The sequence below is a fragment of the Manis pentadactyla genome, chromosome 14 (assembly GCF_030020395.1).
Source record: "Manis pentadactyla isolate mManPen7 chromosome 14, mManPen7.hap1, whole genome shotgun sequence".
NCBI classification, from domain to species: Eukaryota; Metazoa; Chordata; class Mammalia; order Pholidota; family Manidae; genus Manis; species Manis pentadactyla.
This window is the reverse complement of record NC_080032.1, coordinates 22,334,294-22,360,517: the sequence shown is the minus strand read 5'-3', so window position 1 is coordinate 22,360,517 and position 26,224 is coordinate 22,334,294. Positions and strand designations below refer to the sequence as shown.

Sequence of the window (26,224 nt, the reverse complement as noted above, 5' to 3'; positions counted from 1 at the left end):
TCATCTGAGACGAGGAACAGGTCAGCTGGTGGGCTGAAGACCCAGTCTATCCCGATGGAGTCAACAGCTCCGGGTCTGAGGTGTCTGCTGCAGCCAACACCCTGGTAAGTGCTTCCCGTGCAGGTCCTGTGGACTCCTCACCTCTAGGAGGGAGCGCTACTGCTACCAGCTCACAGGCCTTCAGGGAGGGTGCAGGGGCAGAGCAGACTCTGAGGACGGCAGGTGTCCAGTCTGCTGAGCCCCCGTGCAGGGCTGGCTACGGCAAATCAGGTCTGAATCACAGCTAAAAACCCCAATAATTTCTCCTTCAAATCAGTTGTTTTCCCCTCAAAAACTAGGTGAACCAGACCACTAAAAATATTCTAAAAGCAATCCTATTAAAACAATTTTTAAAAAAACACAGTTAACTCCATAAGGGTCAATTACTCAATGTAACTTGTTCTTTGAACCTGTAGAGGCGCATCTGCTACAGGTGGTCCTGGCCCAACCTTCCCACAATGCCACTGGGCCAGCCCCTGGCACTGGCCTCTGTGGGAGGTCAGAGAGGCCCCACCCCTGGAGTTCCCCGAGGTGTGCCCTTGGGTCTGCATTCCAACCCTGCTTCCCCTGGGTTTCTGGAACCTCACCCCCCCACCCCACCCCTGTAGCTCCCTAGCTTCACTGAGACTGCCAGACCCTCCTGGACACTGTTCGCCCAGCTTTACTTGCTTTCCTTCACCCCAATGAGCAGAACTTTGCCCTAGACCTATTCCTTTTGGTATTACTAATGTGAAAACATGAGCCAAGGGAAATCAATTCACAATAATCCCAACACACCAGACTTGTCCCTTACCTCTCTTTAATCTATGTATCTTTTGCAATTATCATCAAAGACTGACTACAATTTTGTGTCTTATTTTTTCCACTAGTTATATGCATCAGACTTCTGCCTTTCTAATGGCTGAGTGCTTACCAAGGAATCAATGCTCTCACTATTGCATATACCAACTGCTCCTCATTTTTAGCACCTTTATCACCAATTCTAAGACATTTTCTCATCTTTTAACATTTCTGAAATCTGAGTGTGTCTTACAAGTGTCCACTGTCAGCACTGTGTCACCTTATATCACGGTAAATGGCAGCACATTTTTTTCTTCATAGTACATAAAATAATGGTGTATCTACAATCTATGGTGTCTTATGTGCTAAGGAATATGGTGCCATAAATTACACCTTTTTCTTGTTATGGGCTGTTTCCTTTACCATAAATGAGATGATCAGGTTTGACTATGAACATTTTCAGGATTCTGGATATACACTATTGAATTCTTTTTCAGAACATCTGTACAGGTTGATCTAGCCTCTCCCTGTTTTATTACCAACAACCAGCATTGAGCATTTCTGCTTGCTTTTTAGTTTGCCTAACTTAATAGGGAATTACAAGTGAAGGAAAGTATGAACGTTTCCACTTGCCTTTCCTTGATTAATAATAATAACTGGAACTCATGGAGCAACTACAATCAGGTGGCAGGGGTTATGCTTCCCAGATCTTATCAGGAACTGTCACAACTCTATATGGCTGTCAAGCCCACTCACAGCCAAGGACATGGAGGCTCAGGGAGATTCCAAAACCAGTTCCAGGTCACACAGCCAGCAAGAAGTAGAGACAGGATTTGAACCTAGGCTGTCAAGCCCTGAGCCACTGCTCTCCCTAGCTTCCTCCAGGCCTTTAGCCCCTGGAGCCACAGAGCATCCAAAGACTGGCTGGACCAGGCTGGAGGTCAGCATCTCCCAGGTTGACAGGAACTCTGCTCCGGAACCAAGGCTCACTCTGATGCCAGTGCAGACTCCTCAGCGGGCCACTCAAAGCCCTTCACCAACCACTCATCACCCCCACTCCCCTCCTCGCTGTAGAATTCTACATGAGCCTGCCTCCAGGCCTTTGCCCATGCTGTTCCCTCTGCTGGAAATGCCCTTTCCTTCCACCCCATAAGTTCAAATCCCAATGTCCAGCTCAAAGGCTTCCTCCTCTGCAGAACCTTCCATGATGCTCCAAGAGAAACACCACTCCTACATTCTGTGTGCATTCCACAGCACTCAGTAAATCCTTCCCAAATAGCTCACTTCTCTCCAGCACCACTGCCATGCCCCTGCTTCCCTGCAGGAGGGCTCCCCACCTCCCTGTCCTTTCTGGCATTTCTAGCCATTTCCACACAACACCAGAGACTTTTCCAAGCCTAGTTCCTGATCAGTTGCTGCCAAGCTCATACCCGTGCATTGCCAGCTCACTGTTCTTGGAACCACCACCAAAACTTTCAGTGTCCCCTAGGCTCTGCACAGCCTTGCCTCTCCAGTCTTAGCACCTCCTGGCCCCCCACCAAGTTGCCCACCAAGGCTTCACTCCCATCTGCCTCCTGGCCTCTGCTCAGGCTGCTTCCTCTGCCAGGACACCTTCTCAGTTTTCCTCCTGCAGCCTTCAAGGTCTCAGCTCAGGGAGGCCTCTGTGATCTGAAGGTCCCAGTGGCCCCTGGGAAGCTCCCACATTGCCCAGGGCCTCTCCTTTACAGCTCTCTCCATGTGCACCTTCATACATTCAACTTTGTGACTTCTTGATAAGGGTCTGTCTCCCAGCTGGGGAGGACGCTGCGGGCAGGCAGGGACCAGTCCCCTGCTTGGCTGCTGTGGCCTGATAGCTATGTTTCGTGTGGCACACGGTGCTTCATAAACATGTCAGGTGGATCTGTGAATGAGGGAAGGAGTGCTCCCCGAGAGCCCTTGCTGCTCCCATGCTCCCCGCTTTCAGCTTCTTTCCTGCCTGCCTGGACTCTTCTCCAGGCTCATCCCCCTGGAAACTCATCCTATCTTTGGGAGAGATTTGTGTTTGAAAACAGTACAGGGCACAATCACAGTGATTAAGACCATCAGGGCCAGGCTGTGAGGGTTTGAACCTCTCACCAGCTGTTGGGCAAGTTGCTAAACCTTGCTGTGCCTCAACTTCCCTATCTGTAAGATGGGGGGAATAACAGTACTTCATGCTGTCATAAGGGCTGTTGTGAGGATTAAAGAAATAAATACGCACAAAGTCCTCAGCACATGCCTCACACAAAGTGCTCAATGGAAGCTGGTTGCCTGTGTTGTTATTACTACTACTGCCACCATAATTCATAAATTCAAAGATGGACATTTTCCTCGTATGTCAACATTTCTGAAATCGGAATGGGTGGTATCCTAAAAAGTGCCATTGGTCATTTCTGCCTCCCATGTTGTAAACAGCCCTAAAATCAGAATGACCCTTACAATTAAAGGGGTCAGCAATTTGATAAGCCACAGGGTCATCATCACCAACCCCCCACACCCTGCCTCTCGGCCTGAGCGGCTAACGGCCCTGACAGCACTGCCTGGCGAGGCCCCCAGAATCGCCAGGTGAACACCTGGGATGAAATCCAACACTTCCTCTCCATCAGTCCCCACCCTGCATAAACAGTGCCCCCCAACCACAGTGAACCTGCACCCCAGATATTAAGGACAGAGCTTATTAGTCCTGCTTGAGACAGTGCATGACACAGCAGACAAAACATTCACTATGGGCTCAGGCCAGGTTGAAATCCCATTTCTGCCACTTCCTACCTGTGTGATCTTGAACAAATCTTCTCTGTGCCCAAATATCTTTCTCTGTGAAGTGGGTAGTAGGGAAGAGCCCCTGTGGGCTAAGTATTGACTTAACATTCTGAGATCATTGTTTCAGCTCCTCCCAACAAGCCTTAAGGAACAGGGTGGTAGGTAGGTTTCCCCCATTTTCCAGATAAGAAAACTGAGGTTCAGGGAGGTGAAGGGCTTGGGCTAATGACATATAGTCATTAAGATGCGGAACTGGGGTTTGAATGGTCTGATTCAGATTATCAGGCTACCTGAGGTTGCATGAATTCCTTCTAGTTTTCACCCTTGTGACTTTAAACACTGGTATGGTGGCAACACCTGCACAGGTGTTTTCCCTCTATCCTGTTAGAAACACCAAACAGAGTTATCTTCTCAAGGCCAGAGGTCCTTTAACACTGCTGGTCCACCAGAATCAATTTACCTTTTCATCCCAGGTGTCCATTTTCCTGTCGTCCATATCTGGAAAAGAAGAAAACGTTTGTTCGGATCTGTCATCCTGCTATCATTTGCCTTAGTGTGTGCTTTGCAACACTTTCTTACAAATTATTTTTAACTTGCTTAAGTTAACAGTGGCTGCAAGTAGTATAAAGCTCAAAGTATATGTAGTGGGATGTACATCCTGGGTAAACATCCAAAAGAACTGAAAATAGGCACTCACACAAATACATGTACATGGATATTCACAGCCCAAATGTGACAACAACCCAAAGGTCCACTAATGGATGAATGGATAAATAAAAGATGTTATATCCATACAATGGAATGTTATCCAGCCATAGAAAGAAATGAAGTGTTGACACATGCTACACCATGAATGAACCTCTCAAACATTGCACTCATTGAAAGAAGCATAAAATGTCACATATTACATGATTCCACTGATATGTAATATCCAGAAAAGGCACATCTGTAGAGACAGAAAGCAGGCCAGGGACTGGTGGGAGGGAGGAATGGGGAGTTACTGCTGAATGGGTGCGCTGTTTCCTTTTGGGACGATGAAAATGCTCCGAAACTAGACAGAGGTGGTGGTTACATGGTAATGGGAATGTTCTAAATGCCCCTGAATTTTCACTTTAAAATGGTTAATTTCACTAAAGTTAAAAAGAAACAAGACAGACATCACAGTGTTACGACTGTTCTGAAAAGCAGCAAAGAATCTAAATATCCAACAGGGAGGGTCCGGTTAAGTCAGTTCAAGGGCATCTGAGCACTGAGAAACTCTAGTACGGTTAAATCTTCAAATGTGGATGAGGAAAGTTGTGAATAATACAGTAAGCCAAAATAAAAAATCACATCATAGCACAGTGTGTAAGGTATGACCATCTCTTCGCAAAAAAATTACATCTGCATTTTTTAAAAGTCTATAAGGATATAGCCAAACTCTTCACAGTGATTATTGCTGGAGAAAAAAGGTATTATTTGGGGATAGTATTTTTTCTTTGCCTCTGGGACGTCTGAATTCTACAATGAGTATGTGTTACTTCTTAAATTATTTTTAACATAGGTTATGTATGCATGTAGTAAAAACTTAAATAATACAAAAAGATACACTATGATAAGTAAGTCTCCTTTCTACCAATTCTTCTCAGAAGGAACCACTCTTACCAGTTTCCTATATGGCCTTCGGGAGTATTCTTTGCATTCTCAAGCACATTTCTATTCTCTCTCTCTCTCTTTTCCTTAAATAAATAGGAGCCCACACACACTGCTCTGACCTTGCTCATTTCCCCTAAGGGTGAAATAGGCTGAATAACGGCCTCCCCAAAGAAGCACACATCCTAATCCCCAGAATCTGTGAATATGTCATTTTATGTGGCAACAGGGACTTTGCCAATGTGATTAAATTAAGGATGCTGAGATGGGAGTATTATCTAGATGGGCCCATTATAATCTAAGTGTCTTTATGAATAGAGCAGGAGAATCCAATATAGAAGGAAATTTGACTATGAAAGCAGAGACTGGAATCAGAGAGAAATTTGAAGATGTTCTGCTGCTGGCTTGGAAGGTGGAGGTATGGGATCACGATCCAAGGAATATGAGCAGCCTCTAAAAGTTGGAAACAGATTCTCCCCTGTAGCCTCCAAAACGTATGCAGCCCTGCCAACAACTTGATTTTGGCCCACTGGACTGATTTTCGGCATCTGACTTCCAGAACTGTAAGATAATAAATTTACGTTGTTGTAAGCCATCAAAGTGGTGGTCTTTTGTTATAGCAGCCACAGGAGACTGATACAGTATCTTAGAGATTGTTCTAGGTCAGTATGCTCTAGATCAAGTGTACTGTTTTGGAATGACTACAGAGGATTCCCCTATAGGAATGTGTGTAGACCTACTAGTGATCAGCATTATTTAGACTGTTGCCCAATATTTGGTTGCCCCAGTGTTCCAGTGAATAACTCTGTACACCAAGTGATTTTGTAATAAAAAATATCCACAGACTTAAAAAAAAAAGTTCTTTCTCTCCCCATAGTACTAAACTGAGGGTATACAGGACTCTCAGGTTTTCTTCCTGGTTGACTGGCAGAGCAGCTTCTGCAGCCAGCAGAGTTCAGCTTAGTGTGTTCCTGTCCAGCCCCTGGGGGCCCTCCTCACTGCTCTTCCAAGATGGGCTCAAGTAGAACCATCACCACAAACAAAAGTGAAGGGAGGAATTAAAGTGCCCTGGAGATTTCCTTCCTCCACAAGACAGGAAACAGAATTAGTACATACATAGAAAAACACCCAGCTTCACTAATTCGAGCAACAGAAAATTTAACCCTATCATTAAATTTAGATCTCTCCATTAAACTAGACAAAACAAATAAAAATGATAAACCCCAATGCTTATGGAGCTATAGGGAAAGTAGCACACATTGCCAGGGATAGTTTTTCTAAACAGCCATCTGGCAATAAGTGGCAAGTACCTTCAAAATAATCATACCCTTGACTTGAACACAACAGTTTGAGAACAGTATCTCAAAGAAATCATTTGGTAGCAAAAAACATGTGCAGTATGGACAATGATCTTTAAAGTTAAGGTGGATGTTGGCTAGAATCCAGAAACACCCACAAGCTTCACTTTAGATAAAAGCTGAGGAAGGCAGTGGGCTGTTAGGAGGAATGACAATTTTGAGGTCTATGCAGAAATGTGGAAAGAATGCTGTTAAGCAATGAGAAGAAAAGTAGAACTCTGATAGTTGCACATACTGCTTACAATTGTACAAGATTATCAGCACCTTTACTATGTGCCAGGCAATATGCTGGGTTCTGGGGAATCCAAAATGAAGAGGAAAGAAAAAGTTCAGGGCCCTGGTAAGCTGACAGTTTAACCAGGGAGATGAGGAAACATGTAAGCAAGGTAACATCACTCAGGGTTAAGCACAGGAAGAAAGAGAGTGATGCAATAGCAGGTGAGGGTAGCTCCTGCATGTAGATAGGGTGGTCAGGGGAGAATGGAGTATGTGACTTTTATGGTGATCCCTGAATTGCAAAGAGGTAAATCACAAGAAGATGATAGGGAAGAGCATTCTCAGGAGAAGGAAGAACATATACTCAGGCCCTGAGATTGCAAAGGTCCAAGGAAGAAAGAGGAGGCCAGTGTGGCTGCAGTGAGCAGTGAAGTGAGGATGGCAGCAGAAGACAAGAGTCAAGATCACGTAGCGGACTTGGCAGATGATATCGAGGATTTGGGTGTCAAGGGTGGTGGCAGAGAGGCCACGAGGAGGCAAGAGATGACGGTGGCCTGGATTGGGGGACTGAGATGGGGATGCAGAGGAGTGACCTAATTCAGAGTATGTTGAGGGGTAGAACTTGCTGCTGGCCTAGGTATATGAGAAGAGGAGCAGTTTTTGGGACAAGAATACTCTGGGTTTCCTCCTTCTTGCTAAACCAGTGGCCAGGGAGGGTTTGGAGGCTGCAGAGCAGTTCTGGAATTGTGCAAGCCTCAGCCCAAAGATTTTTAAAACCTGTGCCTACCAGTCTTTCCCCCCAGGGAGCCAGAAGGGGAGAAGTTGCTGCCCTCAGTCTTGATCTTGCTCAGGAAGCTTCCAGCTGCTGGTGGGGCTGTCCGGAAATATTGCAGATCTCAGACAGCCCTGACCAGCCTGAGGTTAAAGGTGTCCAGGGACAGAGAAATACTTTCAGAGGGGTGGAGTGGAGGATGCACAGCTGGGAAGTACCCCTGGCCCTGGTGCTGGGCTAAGCCTTTACACCAACCATCTCATCTAATCTTCTCAGCAATCCTATGAGATAGGTATCATGTTTAACCCACAGGACGAATGAGAAAACGGAGGCCCAGAAAGATGAAGTCCCATGGCTAAGCCTGCAAAAGCCCCTGCACCCAAGCAGAGGAGCAGGGTAAAAGCCTAGGATTTTCTGGAGGGGATGCAATGCTCCCTCTCTGCGTCCTGGAGTTTAATTTGGCTGGGACCCACCAGTCCTGTTCCTTGGCACTCCTTACCCCAAGAGGCAAATGTTTAAAATATTTCCAAGTGAAGGGTTTGCTGCTCTAGGGGTTCTTCCTGCAGGGATAGGCAACTGCCTCCTTCCAGCCTCCTCCTGGGACACCACGTGCTGTCTTTACTCCCCTTCTCTCCTTGCAGTCTCCCTATTGGGCAGGGATGAGAAATAAAAGGCTTTAGGGGTTCACACAAACCTGGGCGTACGTCTGGCTCTGCCTCCTTTGGCTGTGTGACCCCAGGCAAGTGACTTTGCCTCTCTGAGTCTTGGTGTTTTCACCTGTAAGAACGAGACAAGGAGGTTACCTACCTCACCTGCTGCCGCTGAGCGTATGATGAGGTGGGCACCTGGCCCAAGTAAGCACGCCAGACCAAAGGGTAGTTCTTATCAATAATTCCACTTTCAAGGGCAGATAACTGAGGCCAAGCGGGGCCTCCCTGCTAGGTCCCCTGCGTGCCTCCTTCTGCCCTCCAGCTCCGCAGGACCCCAGTATCCTGGGCAAGGCAGGGGCCCCGGGGCAATCCGCGTCGGCCGGAGCTGAGAAATAGTAGGACCCGGGGGTGACTGGGGACGGGGTCCCTCGGGGGGTCCCAGCTCCCCGGGGGGCTTGGGCTGGGCGCGCTCGCAGAGGGCTGCGCGCCCAGGCCGGGAGCACTTACCGCGCGCCCCTCCCGCCTGCTGCCGCCGCAGCAACTGCAAGCTCCGTGCCGCCGCGCCGCCCTTCCGCCCGCCCCTCCCGCCCCTCCCGCCCCGTAACTCAGGGCGCCGCGGCTCCCGCTCTAGTGGGTCTGTGGCCCTGTGCTTGCCCCTGCCTGTGTGTCGGCCTTCCCGTGGGTCTGCGGCTTCCCCCACCCGGCCCCTCCCGCTCCGCAGGCCAGAGCCTCCCGCCGTCCCGCAGATGGACAAAGGTCCCGCCCGTGGGAGCCAAACTCGAGTCACGAGAATCCTGGCCCAGGCGAGCCTGAGCAAAGGGGTGGGAGGAGGGAACCACTTCCTTCCTACAGCGCGACTGAGCGGTGGCGAGTCCACCCCGTCCCTGCCACACTCGCAGGGAAGGCGGGCCTGGCTTCTGGCAGCAGCCCCCACCTCCTGATCACCGAGGAGTGGCTCTGAGTGGCCTTGCTCGCCCCCTACACCTTATGCAGGTGGTGGAGGGGCTCACCTTGAAGCTGTCCGGGGGCCCCTGGATGAGGGGCTGAGGCCGGAGGTGAACAGGGCCCTTGCCTGAGGGCCTGCCTGGAGGTTGCGCCCCTTGCTCCGGCTGACTCCTTCTCACCTTCCAGGACCGATGTTCCTTCCCTGTGGGCTTCCTGGCTGGGGCTTACCCGCACTCTGTTCATGCTTCATTTCTGGGCTGTTCATGTTGGAATCGGTTGTTAGCCACTGTCTCCCTAACAAGACCACTTGTTCCCAAATTCTAAGGGCAGAAGCCATCTCCTACACCCCTCCTTCCCTCTGGTTTAGTTGGGGGTGGGAAGAATCTCAACTCCTTGGAGGTGTACTAGCTTCCTTTTGCTGCTATGATACCTTACCAAAACCCATGGACTTAAAACATCACAACATTGTTATCTTACAGCTCTGGAAGTCAGGAGTCCAAATGGGTCTTACCGGGTGAACATCAACCTCTCTGCAGGCCTGGTTCCTTCTGGAGACCCTAGGAAGGAACCGGTTCCTTGTCTTTTACAACTTCTAGAGGTGCCTGCACTCTATTCCTGGGCTCCTGGCTACATCACTCTGACCTCTGCTGCCATCCTCATATCACCTCTAGATCTGACGCTTCTCCCTCCCTCCTAAAAGGACACTTGGGATTACACTGGGCCCACCTGAATAATCCAGGAAAACATCCCCATCTCAAAACCCTTGACTTAATCAAGTCTCTTTTGCCATGTGAGGTCACATATCCACAGGTTCTGGGGGTTAGGATGTGATTTCTTTGGGGAGTGCTGTATTCTGCCTCCCACAGGGGAACTGTTTCCATTAGCTTCTACTGAGTCTGCTCTTTCAGTCCTGTCCCTTCCTCCCACTGGGTAGCAGCTTTCTTATAAATATCTTGGTCTGATGATATTATACATAGAAAACTCTAAAAACTCCACCAAAAAAACCTATTAGAACTAATAAATGAATTCAGCAAAGTTGCAGGATACAAAATTAATACACAGAAATCTTTTGCATTCCTATATACTAACAACAAACCAGCAGAAAGAGAAATTAGGAAAACAACTCCATTTATAACTGCATCAAAAAGAATAAAATACCAAGGAATAAGCCTAACCAAGTAGGTGAAAGACCTATACTCTGAAAACTATAAGACATTTATGAGATAAATTAAAGAAGGCACCAGTAAATGGAAATCTATCCCATGCTTGTGGATAGGAAGAATTAATATTGTCAAAATGGCCAGCCTGCCCAAAGCAATTTACAGATTCACTGCAATCCCTATCAAAATGTCAATAGCATTTTTCAATGAACTAGAACAAATAATTCTAAAATTCAGAGGGAACCACAAAAGACCCCGAGTAGCCAAAGCCATCCTGAGAAAGAAGAACAAAGCTGGGGGGATTATGCTCCATGACTTTAAGCTCTACTACAAAGCCACAATAATCAAAACAGTAGGGTACTGGCACGAGAACAGACCCATCAACCAATGCATCAGAATAGAGAGCTCAGATATAAACCCACACATATATAGTCAATATACTATAAAGGAGCCATGAATATACAATGGAGAAAAGGCAGCCTCTTCAATAACTGGTGTTGGGAAAACTGGACAGCTACATGCAAGAGAATGAAATTGGATTATTGTCTAATCCCATACATGAAAGTAACCTCAAAATGGATCAAAGACCTGAATGTAAGTCATGAAACCATAAAACTCTTGGAAAAAAACATAGGCAAAAATCTCTTGAACATAAGTATGAGCAGTTTTTTCCTTGGACACATCTCTTTGGGCAAGGGAAACAAAATAAAAAATGAATTAAGTGGGACTACATCAAACTAAAAAGCTTCTGTACAGTTTAGGACACCATCAGCAGAACAAAAAGGCATCCAACAGTATGGGAGAATATATTCATAAATGACTCATCTGTTAAGGGGTTAACATCCAAAATACATAAAGAACTCAAATGCCTCAACACACAAAGAATAAAAATCCTGATTAAAAAATGGGCTGAGGACCTAAACAGACATTTTTCCAAAGAAAAGATACAAATGGCTAACAAGCACACAAAAAGATGCTCCACATTGTTAATCATCAGGGAAATGCAAATCAAAACCACAATGAAATATTACCTCACACCAGTTAGAATGGCCACTATCCAAAAGACAAGAAATAACAAGTGTTGGCAAGGATGTGGAGAAATGGGAACCCTCCTATACTGTTGGTGGGAATGTAAACTGGTATGCAGTCATTGTGGGAAGCAGTATGGAGGTTTCTCAAAAAACTCAAAATAGAAATACCATTTGACCCAGTAATTCTACTTCCAGGAATTTCCCCGAAGAAAACAAAATCCCTGGTTCAAAAAGATATATGCATCCCTATATGCTTATTGCTGCACTGTTTGCAATAGCCAAGATATGGAAGCAACTAAGTGTTTATCAATAAATGAATAGATAAAGAAGATGTGGTACATATATGCAGTGGAATATTATTCAGCCATAAAAAGAAAAGAAATCCTGCCATTTGCAACAACATAGATGGATCTAGAGGGTATTATGCTCAGTGAAATAAGCCAGGTGGAGAAAGACAAATGCCATATAATTTCACTTATTTGTGGAGTACAAAAACAAAACAAAATAGAAGGAACAAAACAGCAGTAGACTCATAGACACTAAGCAGTGACTAGTGGTTACCAAGAAGGAGGGGTTGGGTGGATAGCAGGGAAGGGTGGTAAAGGAGCTCAATTGTTCTCAATCACAATATAAGTTGGTCACAAGGATGGTAGCACAGCATGGAGGATAGAGTCAGTGATTCGGTAGCATCTTTCCACATTGATAGATATTAACCACACTAGAGGGGGTGAGGATTTAATAATATGGGTAACTGTTGAACCACTGTCTTGTACATTTGAAACCAACATAAGATTGTATGTCAATGATATTTCAATTTAGAAAAATGACTCCTCAGTAAAATAAAAAAAAATCTTGGTCTGATTTGACTTCTCAGTCACACTGTTATTACAACAGTCTCATTCCAGTCTCTAAGGTATAGTCTGGTCCATTTTAAACTTGAAACCCATGTTTTATTACAAACTCCCCTCCTTTCCCAGAGCCAGCTAGACAGATGGAGAGGGAGCGTATGTGGACTGGACTGTTCTCTGCGTTCACCCCTTTAGTGTGCAGGAGGGCAGAGGGAACCGATATCAGGTATCACCTCACCTACCTGCCCACCTCAAAGCTGAAATCCTCTTTCTGTTAACTTTAATAATGGTCCTTACTATAACTATAAGCTTAGTACAAACAGGTGGTGGCCTCAACAGGTCCTGCTAAGGTAAGGCTCAGACTCTGCCCAGAACTTGATCCTCTGGCTGACTCTTGCTGGAGGCATTATTCAGTACTCTTCCTGTGTGCTTTCTCTGTGCCCCACCTTGCAGTGGTCTTGGAAAAGCCTGCAGCTGCCAAACTGACCTATGCCCTGGAGACTGGGGCCACCAGCAGGGACCTATTTCTATATTTTTTAGGAATCAGGATCCAGTTTCCCATCTCCTGGCTCTGGGAGAATATGTGAAAATGGGAAGAAGGAAAGAGAAGTAGCAGAGAAATGGGGGTTCTGTTTGGATTTCCCAGTTACATCTGCCAACTGGGTCTAGTAGCTCCTTTGCCAGCAGATGTGATTCACTTATAGTAGTGACAGGCACACGATGATATGTGCACAAGGTTTGGGTGTACTAATGTAGCTACATTAAAAGGTCATGGCTAACTCGGACCCCCTTCCTGACAGCTCAACTTCTGCTTCACAGATCAGAATCACATGGAAGAGTAGAAAGAACACAGGGGTTGGCATCAGAGAGACCTGGGTTTAAATCCTGCCTCCATCTCTTTCCTTGCTAGCTGTGTGATCCTTCATTATTTCAGCAAATAGTTACTGAGGCAACTATGTGGTAGGCACTGAGAATACAGAGGTACGAGACAGACAGGTCCCTCCTTCTGTCATGGAACTCACTTCCTATAGAGAGGCACACAAAGACCCGGTTATGGTATTATGAAAGACACGGCGAGCAGGCATGGCAGACAATTATGGTGGTGGGGACAGAGATGAGGCCCCACCGAGGCAGGATGGTCAGGGAAGGCCTCTCTGTGACATTTAAATTAATACTGAAAGCTGAGGTAGAGCCTACCGTGAAGAGAGGAGAAAATCTTTTAAGCAGAGGAAACTAGGTGCAAAGGGCCTGGGGAGAGAAAGAACTTGGCCTGCTGAGAAACTAGGAGGAGGCCAGAATTATTAAGATGGGGTAGGAGGGGAATAGGGTGGTGAGAAGTTGGTCAGAGATGAGAGCAGAGGCCAATAGGAAGGGCTGGAGTTCATGCAAAGGGCAAGACACCAGGGGAATTTTAAGCAGAGGAGGGACATAGTTTGAATTTTTTAATTGTGGTAAAACACACATATCATAAACTTTACCACTTCAGGCATTATAAAGTATACAATTGGTGGCATTTAGTACATTCACAATGTTGTACAACCTTTACCACTACTCAGTTCCAGAACTTTTTCATCATCTCAAAAGGAAACCATACCCATATGGCAGTTGCTCCCCACTTCTGCCTTCCTCCAGCCCTGAACACCCACTGACCTGCTTTCTGACCCTGTGGATTTGCCCATTCTGGACATTTCATGTAAATGGAATCACAGTGTGGCCTTTGGTGACAGCAGCATGTTATTTCTTACAGCATGTTTTTGGATTCATCCACATTGCAGCATGTGCCAGCTCCCCATCCTTTTTATGGCTGAATAGTCCATTGCATGGCTAGGCCTCATTTTGTTTATCCATTCACCTATCGATTTCGATTTGTTTGATTTTATAAAGATAACTGGCTGCTGGGTGGGGCTGGTCATAGGGAGGTAAAAATGGAAGTGAGGTGAGAAGATGGGCTAGCGTGTTGAGAGCAGGAAAGTTAGGATGGGCATGGATTCAGGACCCATCTGGGAGACCGACAGATGGGAACCGTGGGCAGGCTGGACTTGGAGGGTGAGGAAGAGGCACCTGAGTGCCCAGGGGTGCCACCATGGGGATGGAGGAGCCTGGGGCACAGGTGGAAGGACACCCTGGCTGCGTTTGGTAGTTTGCTTTGAGGTGTCGAATGCAGGTGTTGTGTGGGCAGGAGGATGTGAGGCTGGAGCTTGGCAGAGGTCTGGGGTGATGCTGTGAGAGAAGAAATATGTCTTTTGGTCTTCATCCTGGCTTCTGGCCAGAGCTCCTAAAACCGTTGTAATCTCCTAAGTCTGAAAAGCAATAGCAGCATCTTTCCTTATAGTATTTGCTTTTTATTCCCAACTCCTGAAAAGGCGCAAGAGTGACAAAGGTCAAAGGGGCATCTTTTGTTTTTCGGAAGCCCCTTGCAAACACACCAGAGTTTATGTTGCTGCAGTCAGTGACTTTGGAAAGCCCTTAAGGATGGGGGCTGGTTGCCAGGGTAACCAGCCACATGATTAGAGGGTTGGGACTTTCAGTTCACCCCAGCCCCACCTCTGGGGAGGAGAAGGGCTAGAAGCTGAGCTGACCACCAATGGCCAATGATTTAATTAATCATGCCTGCCTGTGTAAGGGAGCCTCCATTCAAAACTCCAAATGGAGTTCAGAGAGCTTCCAGCTGTGAGCACCTGCAGATGTCGGAGGGCAGCTCCCGGGGAGGGCAGGGAAGCTGTGCGCTCCGCCCCCAATACCTCATACCTTGCCCTGCGCAGCTCGTCCATCTGGCTGTTCCTGAGTTGTGTCCTTTTATAATAAACTCTTAATTGTAAATAAGCTGTTTTCCTGGGTTGTGTGAGCCATTCTGGCAAATTGTCAAACTCAAGGAGGGGGTCATGGGAACCTCTGATTTATAGCTGGCCAGTCAGAAGCCCAGTGACAACCCAGACTTGTGGCTGGTGTCTGAAGGGCAGCAGAGTAAAGGGGACTGAACCTTCAACCTGTGGGGTCTGCAGTAATGCCAGGCAGTGTCAGAACTACTTGGTGTAAAAAACCCACGCATTTGTTGAAACAGAATACTGAGTGTAGAGAAAGGAGTTTTTCCTTTAGGGGGTCATCAGCATACAGCTGGTATTGAAAACCAAGAACCAGGCTGAGGTACCCCTCCCAGGGTGTAGACAAAAGGGCTGAGGGCTGAGCTAGAGGTCAGTCAGGTGAGGAAGAGGCTGCAAAGGAGACATAGTAGAACTGAAGTAGAAGGAAAAATCAAGGGTGTGGGGTTGCTGGGAACCGAGAGGACAGACAGCGTGTCGAGGAAGACGAAGGAGTCAATGTCAAATGCGGATAGGAGTGGGCTGAGGAGTGCAGAGGGAGGGAAGCGGGGAGATGACAAACCACTCAGGGCAGAGTGGTGCTCCTGAAAGGGGGAGAGATGGGACAACAGGGCCCACACTGGTCCACCACCACCGCTGGCCTCGCAGTGCACCCGGAGTGTATGACCTCCTGCTTATGACTCTGACTCTTGGTCAGGCTGTGTGCTGAGCATCTTGTCCATGTCATGGAGAAGACTGAGCCTCCGAAAGTTAGTTAACAAGGCCACACAGCTGTAAGAGGCAGAGCTGGAACATGAAGCATGCTCCAAAGTCAAGGTTCTCAATAGACTGCTGCCCTACCTGTGGCAGGAGCAGTGGTGCTAATGTTTGTGGGTCAAGTTCTCTTGTTCTCTGGAATCTTTCCTGCCTACTGAAGTGGGCAAGACTTCACCCTGGGCAGAAGAGGGTAGGAGACACTGGTAATGTTTTCTGACTCCTGGTGAGCAGAACCTCAAACTAAGGGATTTAGCAGCATCACCTTGTTCCACCTGCTGGTAACTCATGGAAACTATTCTTGACAATGTGGCTCAGCCCTCCTGGACAGCTGGGGAAGGTTTGACCAGACGAGTCCCACATTGGCCCAAAAGCAGGCCTGGGACTGAGTTCAACTTCTCTCCACCCAGGAGATTAGTCTAAAGCAACCTTGGTGAGTCTATTTCTCCTTGCCATTACGTTTCTGGGAAGGCATGTGACCCAATGCTCTGGCCAGTGAGGCCTGGGGGAAGGCCTGCTGGGGACCCTGGGAAGTGTCTTCTTCCCAGGAGTGTTGCAGGACCTGCCTCTCTCCCTCTCCTCAGGTCTGCGGGTAGAGCCAGGGTGAAAAGTCACCAACCCACTTGCCCTGAGCAGTCACGTGCACACATGCGTTTTCAAGAGGTTGTTTTGGGTTGGGGTTACTGTCCTGCCTGGGCTTGCACATTTGTTGCTCAGTGTATACTTCATTTTCTGTTGGGAATAGCATCCACTCCATTTGGGGAACTCACTCACCCCTGCTGGGTCTGGTGCTGTGGACTGTTCATCAAGGTGTGTCCCTCTGCTAGCTGAAGTGGGGCATGTGACCCAAACCGAGCCGAGGGGAGAGAGACAGACACAGCGGGGGGGGCGTTCTGCAGCAGCGAAGCCTTGGGGCTCTTGGTGCTTTCTGTACCCAGTATGGGTCTCCAGCTTCCCACCCACCCTCTGGGCACCTCTGTCTTCCAAGCAACCCGGTTTGCACCCAAAGAAGCCAGGTCAGGAGCTGAGGGGGAGGGAAGACAGAGCTCTCATGGGAAGGGCGGCACCCAAGTGTGGGAGGCAGAGTGTAAATAACCCAGTGGAGTGCGAGGCAGAATGAAATCACAGCCACAGTATTAACTGGGAGAAATCAGCCAGTCGCAAGGGAGAGTTCGCAGGGCCGGGCACCGCGCCCGCACATCCCACATACAACCCCGCAAGGCAGAAAACTCTGGGGAGTCCGGGTCAGGCTCTGCTGTTTTAAGACAGCCTCAGACGTCAGTGGCTGAAACAAGCCAGCCAGTTACCTCTCAGGCCAAAGGCAGGAGGCCCAAAGCCCAGGGCTGGGAAGGTGCCCCTGTTCACCGAGCACCTTGCGGCTCACTGCTGCCTTCGGTCTCATGGTCAAACATGGCAGCATGGGTGCCTCAGGCAGCAGGACTGAGGAGGGGATGAACAGAGACAGGACAATAGACGCAAGGCAGCCGTCTCTTGAGAGGCTGAGCCAGCCAGGTCAGTGGGGCTCCGTGGGGCACTCGGGCTGGGAACCCTTGGCTAAGAAGTCCTCTGTGGGGCACTGTGGACATGGCATGCTCGGGAGGAGAGCAGAGGCATCTGAGGGAAGCTGGAGGCAGCAGCCCACTCATCTCCTTCAAGGCCCTGCGTCCAGCTGAGCTCAGAGCCGCCCTGGATGTGTTAATTGCACCACCAGTAAATAATGCTGCTTTTGCTACAGCCTGTTTGCTTGGTGTTCCTATGGCTGCCACCTAAAGAATGCCAACTAATACTGATGCTGGGCCTCTTTTACCATCACATGGGGTAGGGGAGGGGTGGGGGCACTTGCATATTTTATAAAAGTATAGGGCCTAGAGCACTGTGTTTCTGGGAGATCCATGAAACCCCAGTATCTGCGTCACTCTGAACTCCATGAAAATGCACATTCCTGGGCCCTAATGTCCAAATCAGAAGCTCTGAAGGCCCAGGACACTGACTGCACTTTGTCAAGGGCTCCAGGGGATTCTCATGGCACCTAGTCTGAGACCAGGGCTTAACTAGGTAACCTAGGATCCAACCCAGATCCTGCCGCCAACTTGGAAGCTGAAACAAGTCTCTGGATTTTCAGTAACAGAGCTCTTCCACTGACTGGTTTTCTCCCAAGTGCCAGCTCCACTCTAAGGGAATGTTCTATGTGCACACCTTCCTCAATTTGTACAGTGCTGAGCACTTTTCCTTTAAGGAAACAGCGGCTGAGAGAGGCTACTGACTTGCCTAATGTCACTCTGCTGGCGAATCTGACACCAGTTCTGTCTGTTTCAAAGTCCTCACTAGTAAACACCTCACTATACTGCCTGTTCTGACTTCAGAATGAAAACATAATTTTTTACTTGTTAAGCACATGGAATTTTCATGGCAGGAAGCAGTCCTGATTCCTCCTTGCCCCACAGCTGATGATTCCCCAAAACCCCAAGAACCCCAACTCCCAGAGCCTCCAGGCACAGCCCCTTCTCATCTTCACTGCAGCCCTGCTGGGTCATGTCACCACCATCGTGCTCACAACAGTCTCTCCACTTCCATTTGTCTCCCTCAGTCCTGCTCCCCACAGTACTGAGAACGGTTTTTCACAAAATCTCATTCTTCACTAAGAAATACCACATTATAAAAACTATGCAGAAGGACAAAAACCACATGATCATCTGCATAGATGCCGAAAAAGCATTCGACAAAATTCAACATCCATTCAACAAAATGAGTATAGAGGGCAAGTACCTCACCATAATAAAGGGAATATATGACAAACCCACAGCCAACATCATACTTAACAGCAAGAAGCTGAAAGCTTTTCCTCTGAGATCGGGAACAAGACAGGGATGCCCACTCTCCCCACTGTTATTTAACATAGTACTGGAGGTCCTAGCCATGGCAATCAGACAAAACAAAGAAATACAAGGAATCCAGATTGGTAAAGAAGTCAAACTGTCACTGTTTGCAGATGACATGATGTTGTACATAAAAAAAAACCCTAAAGAAGACACTCTAAAACTACCAGATCTAATATCTGAATTCAGAAAAGTTGCAGGATACAAAATTAATACACAGAAATCTGTGGCTTTCCTATACACTAATGATGAACTAGCAGAAAGAGAAATCAGGAAAACAATTCCATTCACAAGGGCATCAAAAAGAATAAAATACCTGGGAATAAACCTAACTAAGGAAGTGAAAGACCTATCTATACCCTGAAAACTTTAAGACACTCCTAAGAGAAATTAAAGAGGACACAACAAATGGAAACTCATCCCATGCTCTTGGCTAGGAAGAATTAATATTGTCAAAATGGCCATCCTGCCTAAAGCAATCAACAGATTCAATGCAATCCCTATCAAAATACCAACAGCATTCTTCAACGAACTGGAACAAACAGTTCTAAAATTCATATGGAACCACAAAAGACTCTGAATAGCCAAAGTAATCCTGGGGAAGAACAACAAAGCTGGGGGGATTATGCTCCCTGACTTCAAGCTCTACTATAAAGCCATAGTAATCAAGACAATTTGGTACTGGCACAAGAATAGACCCACAGACCAGTGGAACAGAATAGAGACTCCAGACATTAACCCAAACATATATGGTCAATTAATATACAATAAAGGAGCCATGGATATACAATGGGGAAATGACAGCCTCTTCAACAGCTGGTGTTGGCAAAACTGGACAGCTACATAAAAGAGAATGAAACTGGATCATTGTCTAACCCCATACACAAAAGTAAATTCGAAATGGATCAAAGACCTGAATGTGAGTCATGAAACCATAAAACTCAGAAAAAAACATAGGCAAAAATCTCTTGGACATAAACATGAGCGACTTCTTCATGAACATATCTCCCTGGGCAAGGGAAACAAAAGCGAAAATGAACAAGTGGGACTATATCAAGCTGAAAAGCTTCTGTACAGCAAAGGATACCATCAATAGAACAAAAAGGCATCCTACAGTATGGGAGAATATATTCATAAATGACAGATCCAATAAAGGATTGACATCCAAAATATATAAAGAGCTCATGCACCTCAACAAACAAAAAGCAATTAAGCCAATCAAAAAATGGTCAGAGGAGCTGAACAGACAGTTCTCCAAAGAAGAAATTCAGATGGCCAACAGACACATGAAGAGATGCTCCATATCACTAGTCATCAGGGAAATGCAAATTAAAACCACAATGAGATATCACCTCACACCAGTAAGGATGGCCAACATCCAAAAGACAAACAACAAATGTTGGGGAGGATGTGGAGAAAGGGGAACCCTCCTACACTGCTGGTGGGAATGTAAATTAGTTCGACCATTGTGGAAAGCAGTATGGAGGTTCCTCAAAAAACTCAAAATAGAAATACCATTTGACCCAGGAATTCCACTCCTAGGAATTTACCCTAAGAATGCAGCAGCTCAGTTTGAAAAAGACAGATGCACCCCTATGTTTATCACAGCACTATTCACAATAGCCAAGAAATGGAAGCAACGTAAGTGTTGATCAGTAGATGAATGGATAAAGAAGACGTGATACATATACACAATGGAATATTATTCAGCCATAAGAAGTAAACAAATCCTACCATTTGCAACAACATGGATGGAGCTAGAGGGTATTATGCTCAGTGAAATAAGCCAGGCAGAGAAAGACAAGTATCAAATGATTTCACTCATATGTGGAGCATAAGAACAAAGCAAAAACTGAAGGAACAAAACAGCAGCAGAATCACAGAACCCAAGAATGGACTAACAGTTACCAAAGGGAAAGGGACTGGGGAGGATGGGTGGGAAGGGAGGGATAAGGGGGGAAAAGGGCTATTACGATTAGCATACATAATGTAGCAGGTGGGCAGGGAATACGGGGAAGGCAGTGTAACACAGAGAAGACAAGTAGTGATTCTATAGCATCTTACTGCACTGATGGACAGTGACTGTAATGGGTTATGTGCTGTGGACTTGATAATAGGGGGAGTCTAGTAACCATCATATTGCTCATGTAATTGTGCATTAATAATAGCAAAAAAAAAAAAAAGATTCACAGAGGTAAGGTATTCACAGATAATATACTGCATAGTTTGAGGGAGCTCACAGACCCAGACTGATACCACCACAGGCTGAGGTACAGAATTACCAAAGAGCCTCTGTGAGTGCTGACAGTCTTTTTGCTAGAGCACCTTCACTTCCTCATATGGAATCCAGTGGTCCGATCAACTCACATATGAGGAATATTGCACAGAAAAATCAACAGGGGTCTTTAAAATAATAGTAGTAATATACCCATGCAGTAAACCATTTTCTACATCAAACTGATCTTAAAAAGGATTTGCAGATTGAAATCTCAAAGAATTAAAAGTAAAAGATAATCACCACTGAACTGGGATCTAGAATCAAAGAATGAAACGACTAAAGAGAAATCTGACAGGCAACCAATTTCTAAAGTCTCTGAGTTTAAGGGGAGGTATGCTTTAATTCATGAAACTATAAAAACAATGCCAAGGATTTAATTTAATTAGTCAACTACTAAAATAGACTTGGAGAAACCAAAGCCTGGAAAAAAAGACCCTGAGATCCTCCTGGTTAAAACAATAAAAATGCTAAATGAAATATAAAAACTACATTAAAAAACTACAGGGCTGGCATGAGAGAGATTAGCAGTCTGACCCCTCAACAAACTGGAAATAGGAACTTTGAACTTTGGGAGCCAGGTTAGTGCCAAGATGGCTTTTGCCTTCAAGGCTTCTACAAGACCCTGGAGACCTTCTGCTTCGGTTTTACAACTCTCTGGGGTGTTGCAGGACGGGATAAAGCCCAGGAACTACTCAAGGTGGGGAAGCTATTGGAAAGCTGCCATTTTTTTTAGACCAAAAACTTTATGCCATTATTGAATTTTGTAGGCATTCTCCTATGGTTCAACCTAATTATAGTAGACCCCAAATACAGCTGGTATATGGCACAAGGATAAAGAATAACTGCCACATGGGAGACAGCAAAGAAGCCTGCCTATCTTGATCCTGTCACTGGGTAGAGGGGACTTAAAAAGCTCTCTTCTGAGAATTCACAACTAGGACTTGTAGGGCTGAGGCCTAATTTCATGATACCTGCATGAACTGAAAAACATCAAGTAAGGAATTTAGTATCCTGGAAGAAGCAAACTCTAATCTTCTCTGGAGGAACTCAACTTCAATCCAGGCCATAGAGATTCCCCACATATAAAGATTCAAGGAAAATGGGCGACTCCCATTCAAAAAAATCACCACACACACAGAACAAGATACAGTAGGAATAATAAATAATCGACACCCAAAGACCTCAGATATTGCAATAGTCAGATGGAGTATAAAACAGCCATGGTTATTATTACAGAAATAAAAAATTACATAATAAAAGTCCAAACGTTGGCAAAACTTAATATATTGTTTAGGAACACACACAGTAAAAAACACGGAAATGATTAATCTCAAACTCAGTATAGTGGTTAACCCTGGAGGGAGTTTAGTTACACAGAGGAAGATAGAGTGGGCTCCTAAGATATTGGTGATACTCCTATTTCTTAAACCAGGTGGTGGGAATGTGGGTGTTCTAAGTACTTTTTTTTGTATTAAGATACTTCACCAAAAAAGCAGATGAGAAATACACAGAAAATAAAATACGTAACAGAAAATGGTAATATACCTTGATGTATACACACATTATAATACATTTAATTAAATTATACCCACCCATACACACAAACAAAAAAACAAAAAACAAAAAAAGGGGGCCCTGGAACCTCTCAATGCAAAACCGTGGTCTCCTAAAGGATAGTTTATTTAGATCACCTACTGTGTCCCACACTAAGAAGGAAAAGCCAGCTACTCTGATAGTGATTACTTGACTTCTTAGCTGCAAAGTAGTTGAATTTCTTAGCTGATCTGATCTTAAGACAAGGCACCACAAAGTTTGAGAAGCTCTATTAGAAGGTTGTAGTGACATCTTACCGAAGCAGGTTTACAAATGGGTCTGTAAATAGCAGCGAGTATTTCTTAGAGCAGTGGTTGCAAATTGTTGGAGGCTGTAGCTTTGAGGAACAGGCAGCCCCAGCCTCTGCTTTTACTGAGCCATTCTGATTTTATATATGATGCCTTTGATATATGATTTTGTTTGAAGGGTATCACCTGTCAAAAGTTTGAGAACTGTCTTAAAGGAATCCTAATTTTCAGGAGTTGGGAAGAGAATGTAGATCACCTTCCTCAAATCTTGATTGTATAAATGAAAGCAGAAGTTGAAGTTTTGAATGAAATGGTGTTAACCTGAACAAGATTATGGGTTTTTAAAATAATTTTATAAAAACACACCATTCATGGTGACCAAAATGTACATCCGATAAGCAATTTGCACTGCAGCAAATCTTTAGCCAGCTCTTTCCACTTTTGTCAAGACATTGTCATGAGAAATACCTAGGAACAGTGAGAATCCAGTCTATGCCAAACCAGGGAGCAAAATCCAGACAACTGCCAATCCTTGATGGGTCTATGCATATTATCATTTATACTGCATAGCCTCCGGGCAGGGGTACTGGTCTACAATCTTAGTCAACTCCAGCTATCCCTTAATCATTGGTGTTAGCACTAAACATGAGAAGGAAGATACTGGTGTTTGCGGGTGGGTCATCAAAACTTGGAAAGAAGTGATTTCATTTTGGCAACTAACAGGTATAGAATTTGACTCATCTAAAGGGTCTTGGAACTTAGTGATAAGCAAATCTCCAGCAGATGGCGTATGATCTGCCAACCTCAGGAGCAATACCTTTATCCCATCCCCTCTGCCACCTACCTAACTGGCCAGGGTTTTGCTGGAATAGTCCAGCAGCCAGTCTGTCCCAGAATATGACTGTTCTCTTGTTCACCAGCCCTGAACTGGTGTGTGGGCCAGTTCTCTGGGAGATACGGTATTTGATACTGTGCTAACTGGGTGGCTAGAAGAGAAAAGGAATACATGTTTTTAAATGGCTCCTAAGAAATTTTTCTACAATTGCACCAAATATATCTTGGAATAGTTATTAAAATTTTATTTTTGGTCACAAATGTCACTGTAAGAGAACTGGTTGTGGGTTGTTTTATCAATGATACTTTAATTAAAAAAAACTGGGACACAAGAATGAATATGAAATCTATGCAAATAAGTATTTAAACTGTCAGAATTGTTCAGTTTGACGCTAGGCAGGAATGATTCTTAGCAACATCAGACACTTTATTGCATGCGCACATTTGCAATACCAAGTTGATGCTCACTTTCATCTGAGTCTGATTTTTGTTTTGGCTGGCCCTGCCACCAAATTGAGTGTTGTGACCCAATACTAAGATAGTGACTTATGTCTTCTTCAATTCCTAGACTTAAAAAAAACCCTGGCTGATGACAATGATTTTACACAATCCCTCCACCTCAAAGCTTTGTTGCCACACTAATTCCAGTATTTTGCATGCCTTTTATTTAAAAATTCTTACAAACTTGTTAGCTCGAAAAATATAAAGTTCTTCCTGAACTTATCTAGATAACAATCTATTTCCCTATTGTTTTATTTTTGGCTTTTTGATTACAAGTGTTCAAAACTAACAAGTGCTTTATAACACATACTTCAAGTAGCTGACAATGCACTTACACACATAATTCTGTCAACTAAATGCTTACCTGCAGTTAAAATTATTCAGGTATTTACAACAAATCTGATTTCCATCTGTTCAGGCGACAGGTGGTTGGTGGCCATCTATGTGATCCAATCATCATTAATCATGCACTAATTCAGGAATGGCAGGAATTTTAGGTATTCATTCTTGTTAGTCTTGGGCTGAGGGTGAAAGCATTGACAGTATGTCTTAATTTTACTCTTCATCTGAAGTCACATCCGTAATCCAGCAAAGATGAATTAAAGTGGACTTCTGCCTGTGCCCGGATCAAGTTTCCTAATGAAGTTCCTTTGTGTTGCCATTCATGTAAATCTTGAGTGGTATTTTGATGTCTTCACTGAAATAATTAATGTGTAAGCCAGGTTGTAGGCACTTCTTGTGGGTTTTCAATCTTCCTAATCCCATCAGTTAAGTATTCTAGTTCTCTGTTTAGAGGTGAGAAACCAGAGCCTGGAGCAGGTGGTGTCACATTCTGGTCCAGACTAATGTGTACATCTGATTTGCAGAACTGAAAAAAGTGAAGAATGACCCTTACAGGTTCAAGCTAGCAGGTCTGCAAGGCTGACTGAGCTTTGGGTGTCTTTTCTCAAGAGGAATGGCCACACACAACTTCAAACTTTACTTTCTCTGAAAGAGCTCATCTTTTACATGTCGTCTTATGAGCAAAACATTCCTTCTTTGCCCTCACGCAGAACCCCAGCTCTACCCAATCTATTACTGAATTCATGATTCTTGGACAAGACCCTGGCCTTGGCAGGTCTGCTTCCAGTCACATGCTTAGTCTGCAAACTGCCAAAAAGCACACCTAACATTTTTCATGTGGCACTTCCCTGCAATAACTCTTTTGGCCTTCCTGGATACGACGATGCCCACCTTGTCTTAGTTAACCAGCTTGTTTATCTTCACTTTCTAGCAAACTGAGTTTCCTTTCAACCTTCTACCATGGTCCCACAGTGGGAAACGTTAAATGATTTGTCTTCCTTTCAATCAGTTGAAATGCTTTATCTTCTTCAGGGCTCAGTATTCAATCATATGTTCCCTGTCCCATTATCCATTTATATGTTACCTAAGGAGTCTCTAGTCTTAAAAACAAGGTGCTTCAAGAACAAGGATGGACTACAGCTAGATGTGGGCAGGCCTAGTCAATACAAAACAGTGGTTCTAATGGATGGGTTTAAACTACACAGACTAATTTAGCAACATAAAGATGGCTAAACATAAGAACCACCTTTCTTTTTGGTTTTGTAATGGTGCTGTTATCTTGAGGACAGAACACTTAAAAAAAGTCACATAGGAGAAAACTATAATTTAAAATATTACACTGATAACTGCAACATCTTCATGTTTCCTAGTTATTTTGCATTTGCTGAAAATATCTACAGGTGTTCTGTATGTAGTCAGTGCTCAGAAATGCTTAATAGCTGTCCACGGCTTGGGTTCAGGTCTTAATAGGGTTACAAACAAAAGGCACCTGCTACTTAGAACTCAGCCAATTGAGCTTTCAAACACATGAAAACTGGCATTAATCATAAAGTAATAAGTAGTGATCATTTACTGAATACCATGGAGTGAAGCATTCTTCTGAGCACATCACATTATTTCATTCAAGATTCAGTGACAGGCAGGTACTGTCCCTATTTTAAAGTAGGGACACTGTGGCTCAACATTCAGGTCACTCACTCAAATCTCACAGCTAGGAGACAAGTCAGTCTCCAGAAGAGAACTTGGTCCAAGTGTAACCACTAGCTTATAA

At 45.2% G+C, this 26,224-nt stretch overlaps 1 protein-coding gene across 3 annotated transcripts in view; it reads right to left on the bottom strand.

Moving 5' to 3' along the window:
* The window catches only part of HVCN1 (hydrogen voltage gated channel 1), a 35,650-nt gene extending 26,711 nt beyond the window's left edge, over positions 1–8,939 (bottom strand). Inside the window, exons 1-3 of one of the 3 annotated variants that reach the window (XM_036929222.2) lie at positions 8,733–8,939; positions 8,270–8,352; positions 4,058–4,095 (exon numbers count right to left, since the gene is read on the bottom strand). In XM_036929222.2, coding sequence (XP_036785117.1) covers positions 4,058–4,093 — 36 coding nt within the window. In that variant the 5' untranslated portion in view covers positions 4,094–4,095; positions 8,270–8,352; positions 8,733–8,939. Of the gene's footprint in view, positions 1–4,057; positions 4,096–8,074; positions 8,222–8,269; positions 8,353–8,382; positions 8,585–8,732 lie in introns of those variants that run through there. The other 2 variants (XM_036929218.2, XM_036929220.2) reach the window with 2 other exon arrangements.
* Between the last annotated feature and the right edge of the window lie 17,285 nt (positions 8,940–26,224).